General features: G+C 31.9%; 2 protein-coding genes across 2 annotated transcripts; one reads left to right on the forward strand and one right to left on the reverse strand.

The window, feature by feature from the left end:
* Positions 1-1,056: 1,056 nt before the first annotated feature.
* Positions 1,057-7,002, forward strand: LOC132740598 (thymidine kinase 2, mitochondrial-like; the record flags this gene model as incomplete). Its single annotated transcript, XM_060728533.1, is given in 6 exon segments — positions 1,057-1,141; positions 1,579-1,652; positions 2,502-2,590; positions 3,315-3,394; positions 5,476-5,559; positions 6,577-7,002. Coding segments are annotated over 5 exon segments (411 nt in total). The 3' UTR covers positions 6,676-7,002.
* A 3,868-nt stretch (positions 7,003-10,870) lies between these two features.
* On the reverse strand, positions 10,871-13,440 carry LOC132740599 (tRNA (guanine-N(7)-)-methyltransferase-like). The gene is made up of 3 exons (XM_060728534.1): positions 13,306-13,440; positions 12,481-12,552; positions 10,871-11,915 (listed from the first exon to the last, which is right to left on the reverse strand). The coding sequence occupies exon 3, from the start codon at positions 11,841-11,843 to the stop codon at positions 11,067-11,069; it is 777 nt and encodes a 258-aa protein (XP_060584517.1). The 5' UTR covers positions 11,844-11,915; positions 12,481-12,552; positions 13,306-13,440; the 3' UTR covers positions 10,871-11,066.

Below are 13,440 nucleotides of genomic sequence, written 5' to 3' on the forward strand. Positions count from 1 at the left end.
TAAAATGTAGGTCTTATTAAATTAGAATTCAGTTATCAATTTAATTAACTGTTTACCAAGATTTTATCAAAGCATATATTTTCCAGCATTTTTGAAATTCCATGTTTATTTGGGAGTACAGTTTAATAAAAAAAAATCGACCTACCTACCCACCTTGAAAATTCTGGGTCGGGTTACTGCAAACAAACATCTTTTTAAGGATGGCCTTATTTAGTTAGAATGGTGACTTGATCAATTTTTATTTTGTAATATTTTTTTAAAGAGGGAATAGAAGTATAAAATACGTTTACTTTATTTACTATAATAATGTGTAGTTTAATTAAAGATTTAACCTTACACATGTACACAAGTGATTTCTGTGAAATATTTGCAGAAAGATATTTAAAAATTTTAATATTGTAGACAAATGGTGAACCAGTCCAGCAATGGAGAGATTTTGGTGGCCTGAATCCATTGGTAAGTCATCTTTACTGTTTTTTGGTACTTTATGTTTTACAAGTTTATTATATTCCACAAAAAAGCTAATGGTAGGGTTAAAAGGGGTAGTCTTGTTCTTTAATCTATCAGTTTGCCAAGCTTCTGAAGAAAGCTCCTGTGAAAAGCGACTGATTTAACATGTGTGTTAAATCATAATAAAAAAGTCTAGATCAACTCATTACAAATCACTGAGACTTCTTCCCTTCCGCTGTGATCTTCTAATGTGTTGAAAGAAAACGGTTTTAGATGAAAACTTTTAGGGGTGGCTGAGTGGTTAACGTGTCAGACTAGCAATCTGAAGATTGCTTGGCCGTGTGGTCCAAACCCCTTCGGGGCAAGCTGTTGTTTCCTTGGGCAAGAAACATTACACTCATTGCTTATTTTACTGGTTGGTTTCAGGAACGGATTTTAGAGTTTCAATAAGCTAATAGCTTCCAACACAAATCAAACTTAAAGTAAATTTGTATAAACTAAACTAAAACTTTTAAAACTGCTCACAAATTTTTTTATGATTTATGATACACAATATTACATTTTATGTAAATAATATTTATTTTTTTGTATGTTTTTTTTAAGGCAACTTGTATGAGGACCCTAAACGCTGGGCATTCTCATTCCAGTCCCTTGTGTTATTACGTTACTTCAACGACATACAGAGCCACAGGTAAATGATTATACATACATATCTTTAATATAATGCTTTTACATGTGGAGATATTATATCTATGAAATTACATGTAAGTCAAATTCTGAAATCAAGATGAATTTTTAGGTAAATTTTCTTAATGTTACCAATAGCCTTTTCATTAAAGCTGCATTAAAAGCGATGGCTGGTTAAAGACTGCATCCCATGTGAAAAATAAGTCATGAAAACTTAAATTGATTAAAAGTTTATCAGTTTTGGACAGTAATCATTAAAATTTAGTCTTTTGTGTAGAAATAAATATTTAAATTATTAATGACATACCTGACTGTGGCAATTATTAATGACTGTGGAAAGAGAACTGTTGCTTACATACATCTTGTTTCCATGACTACCAGTAGTTATCATTAGGTATGATTGATAGGGATTCATTATGAACTTTTGCGAATCTATTTCAGGTTAAACCAGTAAGAATGCTAGAGAGATCCATTTTCAGTGCAAGATATTGTTTTTCCGAAAATCTAAAACGAAGGTAAGATGTTTACAATACAGTCATACATGTTTATGAAGGACACACTTTGAGATGGTTAATATGATCTTTGTAGACAGGTGGTCACTGGAATCATTTTTTTTTTGTGATATCAATGTCACGAGGCGATTTTTTACACAGGTCTTACAGTATACTGTGAATTTACCTAAGTTCATTGGCTAAACAAATATGGTTTTGTCAAAATGTCATGGAGGCGATCTTTTACACAGGTCTTACAGTATACTGTGAATTTACCTAAGTTCATCGGCTAAACAACTATGGTTTTGTCAAAATGTCATGGAGGTGATTTTTACACAGGTCTTACAGTATACTGTAAATTTACCTAAGTTCATTGGCTAAACAATTATGGTTTTGTCTTATAGAACATTTTCTTGTTTATTTTTAGGTAGGATCTGTGGCCTCAGCAGGCTAAGGGTTAATATCTAAATGACTCTTTGATGAACTGTTATTTTTAGCACTTTTTGAAGCTATTGTTACGAACCTGTGGTCGGTGTTGAGTCAGCATTGGTTAACTGTTTCGTTTAGGTCCATTTTCTAAGAAATGTAAAAGCTATGCACTTGGTATAAATGTTAATGGTCATAAAAGAATGGCCATTTCAAAAAAGGGCAGATAATCCTTAAATATGCAAAGTTATGCCCCTTTTCTATCTTGCTTCGGTTTTAACTATCAAGATCTGAGAAAAGTGAAAAACACTGGCTGCAGACATGTCTTTGTGTCATTTAAATTTAAATCATTTTAGTGTAATATAAAATTTATGAATTCATTGTTTTTATTTATAGAAAATCGGATGAAATTTCACTAAAAATGTAAATCCTTTGTTTTTATTGCAGTGGATTATTGTCTGATATTGAATACATCATGCTTAACCAATGGTTTGATTATGTCATGACACAACATAATCCTCAGGTGGATTTAATAGGTATGTGGAATATTAATTGTTATGTTACTGGCAATCCAGGGATAGAAAATTTAGATTTGTCCGCTCGTATTTTAAGAGTAGAGTTTAGAGTGGTCCGAGAAGAAAAATTGTAGCCGTCTCGTAGAATTTAGCATCCAATTTTTTATTCAGGTCGAGTGGCTCTGAAAATATTTTTCAATCCCTGCATTCTCATAGCATTAATGGACTCGAAGATTAAACTGTTTTACCTGCTGAATTTTTCATTTGTACTTATCCAGTTTTCATTTATTTGGAATTGTTTATATCAATTTTTGGGGATATGTTAGTCAGACAACGGTATAGAGTATGGACAGACTGCATGATAGGTGGAATTTACTTGTGGCAAACTTAAAGGAACTCCACTGAGGTCCAAAAACATAACATATTAAAAAATTTCTAACATAGATCAGCTGGATCGCTTAAAATAAGATGATATGCAAGAAATCATTTAGAAATAAACTCAGAAGTAAATATTTAGCTTAGTATGAGTGAAAAGTGTTGCAAAGCTTTTCATAATTACAATAATTGTACTGGAAAAATGAAGTGAGCGAATTATCTGAAATTTTGCACACAAGTTATTTGTCCAGTCCTACATTAAGCTTGAAAAAATCATTTCCAGTCACCATATGTCAAGAAACCTCAGTGGGATCCCTTTAATGTAATATTTTACAAATACATGTATAAAAAATTTTTGTCGATGTTTCAGTCTATCTTCGTACAACACCAGAGAAGTGTTATGAGAGAATAAAAGCACGAAATAGACCCGAGGAACAGATAGTCTCATTGGTATGTGTTTCTATTTCATTTAAAAAAAACTTGTTGTCACACAACCTTGCAGCTTTTACGAGTCTGTAAAAATGGTATTGCTCGGCCGTGCATATATTTTATGTGACATTTTTTTTGTTATATAAACATAGCAATGAGACGTGTTAGATGTTAACGTAATACTACAGGCGCATCAATTAAAAAATGGGTCTTTTTCACTTCAAACGGTCTTTATTTTTTGGTATGTGATAAATAAAATATTATATTTGTGTAGTTTTATTAATGAATTTATTGAACTTGTTTGAATTAAGTAATATTATACTCGCCAGAGGCTGGCATAATATAATTTTATTCATCTCGTTCAATAAATTCAGTATTGAACTTACACTCATTCAATATCCTCTACTTAATCTTTGCCAACAATTCTTTACAATAAACTTGTTATACAGCAAAATAAATTAGGAAAAATGAAAGTTACCTCATAAATTGGCAAGCAGCCATGTACTGATAATAAGATTCAGGCTGTCCAGTGTCCCTAAAATTCCTAAAAAATCCTAATTTTTTTCAGTTTGGCTAAAATTCCTAAAAAAATGAAAAATTCAAAGGGAATTCCTAAAAAAGCCCTATTTTTTCACTTAAATTTCTATTTTTTTTATCTTTTGTGATAAACATATCATGAAACAACCATGTTTCAATCACAACTAAAATTCGAACACAGTCAGTGGAGCTGATGTCATGTCTGACTAAATTGCATAAAGTCACATGTTGTATTTACTTCAACTCCTGCAGAAATGCCATACTTGATTAATTACCAGATGTTATCAGAAAAATAATAAGAAACTGTTTGTTTTAAATAGAACAATGAAAATTGTCCGACTTTGAGTATATCAAAATAGTCACCAGTTTAAAATTGTGATAAAAAATTTTTCAAGGAAGTTACATTTTTATTGGCTACAGAGTTTTACCATTTACCTCAGTCTTAGGTGTATTTAAAGCAACTATTTACATGATGAACCACTAAATTTCATCAAACTTTATGTAGGGGTCCTTATTAATAAAATCTTAATATGTTCAAGTGATGACTGTAGAACAAATCTTTGGTAAGTGATACCAGCTGGCAGATCTAGACAAGATTCCATTGCTAAGTGGGTAAGGTAAACTGGCAGTAATGATTGGATGCTTTAACCATTTTGCTTCCCAATTAGGGTACTAAGAAGTGACACATTCAGCTGCCCTTTTTGTACACATTAACATGTACTGAACATATGTTATAACATATAGTGTAAGTTTTTTTTTAAATATGGAAAAAAACTGTTGAAAATCATTGAAAACACTGACACTGTTGTGAAATTTCTACAATTTTTAGTAGCCTGATTTATCTTGAACAAATTCTTCATAGGTGTATACAATGTATCCTGCTGTTTGAATTTAAGTTTTAATATTCCTGGGAATGACTTGAGTTGGTCATACTGTTTTTATTGTTTTTTTTTAAAAAGATCAAGACTTGTTGAAAATGTACCAACCTTAAAATGAATAAATGTTGATAATAAATGCATTTATAGCTAAAATAAATTTAAAGCATAATTTCCCCTTCCATTTATTATTGGCTAATCATAGCTTAACTAATTGAATATTGGTTGTTCCGGGATACTTATAACTTTGAAAATGTTTTCATTCTAGTTATGTTTTAATGTAGTTTTTCAGCTCTTTTTAAAGGCAGTTAACCAGTGAATCCATTTCTTCACTGGTGACTATGGAACACTGGTAACACCTTTGCTATAACTGAACGAGAGCATTATTTGTGAGTTACTTTTGTGTCAAATATGCAAAGTTGAGCCCATATCATGGTCTTTGAGGCTATAATTTAGTTATAAAATTCCAAATTTTAGCCCTGGAAATTTTTTTTATTTACCCTAAAATTCCTAATTTTAGCCCTAAATTTTTTTAAAAATTGCCCTAAAATTTGCCCTAATTTTTTGTCAGAAGGTGCTGGACAGCCTGTAAGATTATGATTATCATGATTGTCCAATGACGGTAAATGTTATCAAGTTAATGTTTTTACGTGCAGTGTTATTAAAAGCTCTTTATATTTCATATGATAGGAATATTTGAAACAGTTACACGATCTTCACGAAGCTTGGTTAATTGGAGAAGAAAACACGTCTTTTATTAGACCTCCTGTGCTGGTAAGTGTTTAAATCTTTGACGTGTAATGTGATTTTTGTGGGGTTATGGTCTCTTAGTTTAAGAATGAGACTAAATAAGTGTTTTGGAGCACCAAACTAAATGCCTTATTCCGGTACCAGACAAGGGGCTGAAATGCTTAAATACTATAGTCTCGCCTTTTTCACCCACTGAAATGAATTTAAGATAAATAACTCTTTTCTTCAAATTGATTTATATACGATCATGAATGAAAAATGTAAGAATCGGTGAAAGATGATTGTCTATAAATAATGAATAAAATATGTAAGAATTGGCAAAAAAAACATATTTTTCTATTTTGTGATCATGATTTCTGCAAGGGTCTAGAGGTACTGCTCCAACACTGTAGTGAGTGAAATCCTTTTTGAAATTCTTTATACACAGGGGAGGTTATTAACTAAGATAATTATAAAATCTTGACATGTGGGTCTGCTGGAGTGACAGTTCCTGACTTTTGTCTTGCAAAGTGCTCATTATCAGAACTATTTGTGAGCAGAAAAGCCCAGGCTAAATTTTCCTCTGCTATAGACGGGAAAGGAATTGAGGTCAATTTGCTGCATACATTTGTTTAACAAAGAAATTTAAATGAATAATTTATTTGGATATACCGTAAACTGGATCCTCCATTCAGCAGCCACCTGTCTTATGCAGCCAAAATGACTGCATCCCTTGGATGGCTGCTTAAGACAGTTTTGACTGTATATGGTGAAAACTAAAAAGATGGTATTGTGTATTCAGTTCAGCATAAAGCTGCTAGCCCACACATAAAGTAAAACGTTACAAGAGTTAAAGTTATGAAAGGATTAAAGTTTCCATGGTATTTCATTGTGCCATGGTATTTAATGGAGAAAAAAACATATAACCTCAAAAATGTCAAACCAACCTGTGTGGGACAGTTGCTTTAATGGATTAATGTCTGTGCTTTAATTGAAATTGTAAGTTCTTTTAAATTGACAACATATTCACCAAAGGACTTATTTTTGTTATTTTCTTAACAGGTTGTAAATGGGGACCAAGACAAACAGACTATCAGGAGCAAATTATTTGGAATACAAAAACAAATATTTGAACATCTAAAACAGCCTGTATACACCTGATGAATGGTTGAACTTTGACCCTATATTCCACTGATGAGAAGGTGACCTGTGACCTACAATTTCATTCCTATTAAGATATTACTTGTAAAATGCAGAGACGTTAAAATCTCACTGGAAGTCTCGGAAAATCCTAAAGAATGGGAGAATTTGCAAAAACAGCAAAAAGAGAAAGAAGAAGCCAAGAATCTCAGTATATTATATGTCTCTCTAAATTGTCATGAAATGGATCCATGGACGTAAATCCTATCTTTATGCAGGTGATGTTGATTGCTGACCTTTGACCTGTGTAGGGATTATAAGTGACCTGTCTTTTGTGTAGGTCAAATAAAGAATGGCCCGTTATCTGTTGACAGATGTTAAATGACCATTGTTATAGCAGGGAGCATAACTCTTGTTACCTTATTCCACTGAATCTTTTCAATAAAAATCATGTTGATAAATTAATATAATCTTAAGTGATGTGCAATATTTGCAATTTGGGCATTTAAGTTTTTCCTGATATTGATAACAGATATCCATCGTTGTAATGTTAGTCTTTATTTTAAAAATGTCTTCCTACTACTTTTCAATATTTCTACTTTTCAACAAACTCCACCGAGGTCTTTTTACAAGTAGGGACCGGAAATATTTTTTTGTGACTTGTGCACTATTTGATGAAGGCCTGCACTAATGGCTTGTGTGCAAAATTTCATATCATTTGCTCACTTTGTTTTTCAAGAATTATAATTTCTCTTGTACAAAACATGGATTTATATTACAAAATTCAGATTCATGTACAAAATGACATAGAAATGAATAGCATATAAACACTTTTTCACTCTAATCAGGCTAAGAATAGTATATAAATTTGAATTTCAATTTAATTCTGAGTAAACATCTTCATTTTTTTTTGTTCAGTTTGACATTTCAAAGTGCACCAGTTAATCTATGTAAGAATTTGAGATTTTATGTTTTCATGAATTAGGACCTCGGTGGAGCTTCTTTAAGATACATGTAGTTGAACAAGCTGTCTCTGCTTACACTTCTAGCTTTATGATTGTACATGTTAGTGAAATGTCAGGTGGGTCTTTTACAGATAATTGGGTAACTTTTTTTAAGTCAACTTTTGGTGTTTACAATATAAGGTGCTGTTTGTTTTGTTTGGGGGTTTTTTCATCTAAAGGTCAAGTTTTTTGTTCATTTTGTACAAATGTATTTTGTTCATTTTTGGTTATATAATTATTAGATTTTGTGTTCAGATTTGATGTTGACAGGTCTGTTCATTAAAAGGTCAAGTATTTTGTTGATTATACAAATGTAATTTTTAGGTTATGCAAATATTAATTTAGTCACTATGTTATATAATTATTATTAGATTTTGTGTTCAAATTTGATATTTTCAGATCTGTTCATGCATTTAGGCATTTAATTTGTTGTTTTTTTTTTGGTTTTGGTGTTTTTTGCGTTTATTTTTACTTTTTGATTATTTTCTTTACTTATTTTGTTTATAGAAAGTCATTTTCTGATTGTATAAAATGTATATAAACATATATAAAACTTTACTCAATGGACATTAGTCGCATTTGAAACATGTATGAAACTAAAGATATTCTTAAACCTTTAATTAAACATGGCTGGTAAAATTTACTCCCTGGTGTATGGACTTGCAATAAAACATGGCTGTTATAATTTACTCCCTAGTATATAAACATAGATATTTCTTCATACAAGACTGGCTAGAAGTCATTTTGTAGTATGTTAAACCTTAACACGCTTATTTTGTGAAAATGGATTTGCCTTGCTTTGACTTTAACAGTTGGATGTTAAGTCCATCCGACCGTCAGGTGATTTCAATATCAAAATACAAAAATTGAACCATCAACAGTATAGGGCATGGATGGCAAAAGCTATGGTAATCACAATGTCATGCGGTTCAAGAATGTTAAGTATTAATACACAGGGACGTCAGTTTGATGCCACTTGAATAAAGTAGATAGCCGTTCCATTTTACTCCCTTGTTTTGCCTTCTCAAATATCTATAATAAAATGTATTGTGATGTTAAAGAGTTGAAATGATAAAACATGTATTAATTTACTTTTTATTTTCACTGATTAAAATATTGGAAACCATTTGTGAAAAAAGAAAATTTAACTATTTATTAAAAAAACAAAAAAACGCGGGTTTTGATTTCCACCAGATTGCTGGGTTAATTTTGTTTTACTCGTTACAGGCCACATGGCTATTAAGTATTATGTTTACTGATTAAAACATTGGCAAGTGTTTCTGCCCAGGAAGTTTATATTATTCCTGCCAAATGTCTGGGGTTTCATTATAACCTGATTACAGTGTAAATTTCCTTGTTACGTGTTTGATACAGGTTAAAACGTCAACATTTTGTTGTTTGTTTTATATTTCTTTCTGACAGGCAACAGAAATGCCTCTTATACAATGTTACCTGAATGTACTTGCATTTTGACAACTAAACACTGCCTATATTGTAGATTCAATTACTGATATACCATATTACTTTATAATTTACTGTTTTTGTTTGGATTCATACAGCTTACAATTTGTTACAAAATGGATTCAGTGTTAATTATTAGCTTTTATGAAAACTGTAACACATGTGTTTATTATTACAAACCAGTTTTTTTACCAATTTAGTGTTCATCATTTGTAGTCATTAAAACTTGTGGCCACAACTGGATTCTCGGAAAATGCAATACATGTATTAATTACAATGCAACTGACTTGTTATTAAGAATTGACTGCCTATTTGGTGCCTTTTTGGATATTCTCCATCTCACCCTTAGGACTTGCAGAAAACAAAAAGTTTATCAAATTTGTACCAATGGTTCATTAATGGATGGTTGTAGCTTACATTTTTACAAATTAGCCTGTTAAGCTTCGAGCTTGCAATTATTCCTTAGCCAGGGCAATTCCATGTATATAGATAAGTTCTTGCCATACCTACAAGTATGATATTGTTTAGGGACTCCATTTTTGAACAATTTTTTTTTATAATTTGTTATAATTTTCTGAATGCTAATACTTTGTGTACTATAATATATATAGATCAACATTTTAAAGGCTTTAATAAATATATTTTGTTTATAATAATGTTTTCCTTTTCATTTTGACACCAGATCTCAACCAGTGTTTCAACTCTGTAGCACCAGTTTACAAGCACTAGTTTCCTCGAGTTCGAAACTTTACACCCTTATTTCTTAGCACTGGTAGGTACAGGAGTGTCTGTACGCTCTAAAGATTTTAGACAGGTTATATGGCCCTATATAAACAGATATTTGGAAGTATAACCTGAGCTGCAATTTCATGATTATCAAATGAAAAAGCAACATGCAATATTATTATAAATGTAGCCCAATGAATAAACAATGTCTAAAATGCGTATTCCATCAAAAGATCTCTACAACACAAGGCTCAATGCCAGAAATTTACAGTTGCCTTCAAAACAGCACACTTTCAGATAAGTACATTTGGTTTATAGAGAATTTTATTTTAGACTGTGTAGGAAGCTTACCGTAAAATTCCTATTTAACGCCCCCGGGGGCTAAACATTCTCCAAAAGGGGGGCTATTATTACAACACAGTTTTTCCTTAATCCAAAAATCACTGTAAATACATTTAGTGTTAGCAAGTGTTGGTAATAACATTAAAAAGTGTTAAGGTTTTAAAGTTCATATTATACATATTTGTGTTTACTATAAATTCAAATGGATTCTGAATGATTTGAATAAAATGATGGCTTTAATTACGAGTCCAGCACTGATAAGAAGATTGCTTTCCTTATCAAAAAGCCTGGGGGGCCTTTATTAGGGGAGGGGTGTTTATTAGGAATTTTACGGTATATAGCTAACTGAAACACTCCAACCAATCATTACTGATCAATAGGTGTAAAAAAATTTTTGCTCAAGAAAGCAATGACATGCCCCCTGACAAGGTTAGAACCCATACCTATAGTGATCCTAACTAGAAAAACTAGTTAACATGTTGACCGGTCGGCCTTGACGCCACTAAGGCTGTAATAAATACAATATAAGTACATTCAAATGTATGTAGTTTTTTTTTTGTCATAAAAGGACATATTTTCTTGAGAATAGGGTATTTGAAGTCTCCAACAGGATTATGTGTGCAATATGTTAATGCTGAACATGGCTGTATTGGAACCAAAGGAAAATTAGAAAAACAACTTCATTAGAAGAAAAAATAAATTTAATTTCAACTTGTTAATTATTGGAACATTTTTAGCCAAATACAAAAAATTTTTACACAATCATTTATATTTATTTTATACACATGAATTGCCCCCTCAATGAAATCAAAATTTCATAAATTATTTTTTTTCTCAATTTGTACATGTAATGACAAATCATTTTCAAATGTCATATATTCAACTTTTAAATGGATCAGTAATCCTACGAAACACAGCTAGAAATTTATCACCATGGTTACGAGTGACCTTTTGACCCTCTTCTGTGCTAACATACAACTTTTCCACTACCGGATCATCTTTCAGTTGATTCTCCTCTATTCTCGAGAACAACGGAAACTTTTCAAAATGATCCACCATCCATTCGTGCAACTCTTTCACATCAGTAATAGTATACACAATTCCGCCTTCACGGAGAACATATGCATATTCAGCTAAAAGTGTTTCACTAATAATCCGCCACTTGTGTTTCGTCTTCTTGAAGTGCGGATCGGGGAAGAGGAAAAACATCTTCGTAAGTTGCCCTTTTTCAAAAAAGTTTGGCAAATATTTCATAGCATTAGCACGTATGCAGGCGATGTTTTGATACTGTCCAGGATTCTGTTTTCTCAAGGCTTCAATTCTATCTTTAACATAATCTGACACTTTCACGCGTATTTCCATACCTAACATCAGTTTATCGGGAAACATTGGCGAAAGATCAACTAATAACCCTCCGTACCCACATCCAATATCGGCAAACTCTACTTTGGCAGAATCGTCTTTAGAAATAACATCCTGTACATCATCATGCCTCGCATCTTCGTGCCGTGGTTTAAAATAATCGGGATAATACTCATGCCAGTTCATTTGTTTTGGACTGACAGGATAATCAAAGCAATGGTCGGACATTGGATTCGAATGCGCCCTCTGGCGGTAATATTTTTTCTGCGGGAGCTGTCCTGCCATTGCTGTCATCTTTATTCTTGTGTAAATTTAATCACCAATACGTCCAATGTGGTATTTCCTGTTATGAAACTTTTGTAATTTCTGGAAAACAAAAGGATAAATATCTTAAATAGTTATACAAGTAATATACAGATCATCCATTACAAAACATATAAATTAATATTTCATTTCAGCCAATTTACTTTTCAATTGCATTAAATTAAAGATAAAAGAACTTGCTTAATTATTTGCAATGAATGATTTCTGAATAAAATCTTATCATAAGAGACTTAGACATCCGAATTGGCCCCGCCCCTTCTTGCACACCAGGCCCCGCCCTTTCTTGCACACCAGGCCCCGCCCCTTCTTGCAGAATCATACATGTTGTCAACTTGGACAAAATTAAACTTATATCAATAAACTCAGGCATTCACCCTTCTAGTTTGTAAATCTAAAATTAGGTGTTTATTTAAATACATTCCTTTGAAAAACTAAACAATTATGTTCTTTTCATATTCAAGGTCACATCTGAATCATTTTTAATACAATCTATTATCATGCACATAATCTATAAAATAAAAATAAAAGATAAACATCCCTCTTAAATATATATTCAAAATTATCAACACTGAGTGCAGTAAAATATATAGATCTATAATATTCGTACCTCTTTTTTGGTGCACTCCCTTATAAGTTTTTGAAAATGACCACACTTGTTGAAATATCTTCTAAAGCCAGCCTGAAATATTAAAAATTATCATTTAACTGTTAACCTGCTGTATTTTTAAAGGGACTATCTATCATAAATTTTGCATGGATGTGCTGGCTTGTATGACTCCAAAGTATCAATTTGAGTCCCAGGAATTCAAGCATAAAAGTAAGTTTATCTTGACTCCAAAGAAAATGATAAATTGCCAGTCTACAATTTAAATACCAACAAGAATAGTTACAAGGCGTTTCAGTGGCCAAATGGTTAAGGTTGCTGACTTGAAACCACTTGCCCTCACCACTCTGGGTTCGAATCGCGCCCCAGACTTTGAATCTATTCATCTTGCTAACCTAATGTTAGTGGTTCTACTCGGTGTTCATGCCTGAAATAATGCTTGGAGGGGCACCAGCAGTCTTCCCCTAAGAGTAAAGCTGGAAAGTCTCCATATAACCTTCAAAATGTTGGTGCGACTTATAACCCAACAGAAGAGCTACTGTAAACACCCAGTAATATAGTTTCCTTCTTTAACAAACATTTTGAACAGAGTTAAGCTCATAAACCATTGGATGTTTGGCTGGACAGACAAGGCATCCATTACATCTTCTCCATTTAGAGAACATAAAAATACATGTAGGAAGTTTAACTAAATTTAGCCATTGTGAACAGGTCCTTTTTTAACAAGGAAAAGAAAAATAATAACACATGTTACCCTGTAAATTTTGAATGCTCTTGTATTAATTTATTCTCATATATATAATAATATATAATCATAAAACTACTTACGTCAGTTACGCACTGATGGTATTCAGCAATAATTTTATTACATTCTTCTGTGTGTAAATGAGGAGCAAGATTTGGTGTTGCCATGACAATTCTCAATTCCTCTGTAAATATAATAAGTTTAATTTTATAAAAAAA

This window comes from Ruditapes philippinarum, unplaced genomic scaffold, assembly GCF_026571515.1.
Source record: "Ruditapes philippinarum isolate M1 unplaced genomic scaffold, ASM2657151v2 ctg6222_1_1_1_1, whole genome shotgun sequence".
In the NCBI taxonomy this organism is placed as follows: Eukaryota; Metazoa; Mollusca; class Bivalvia; order Venerida; family Veneridae; genus Ruditapes; species Ruditapes philippinarum.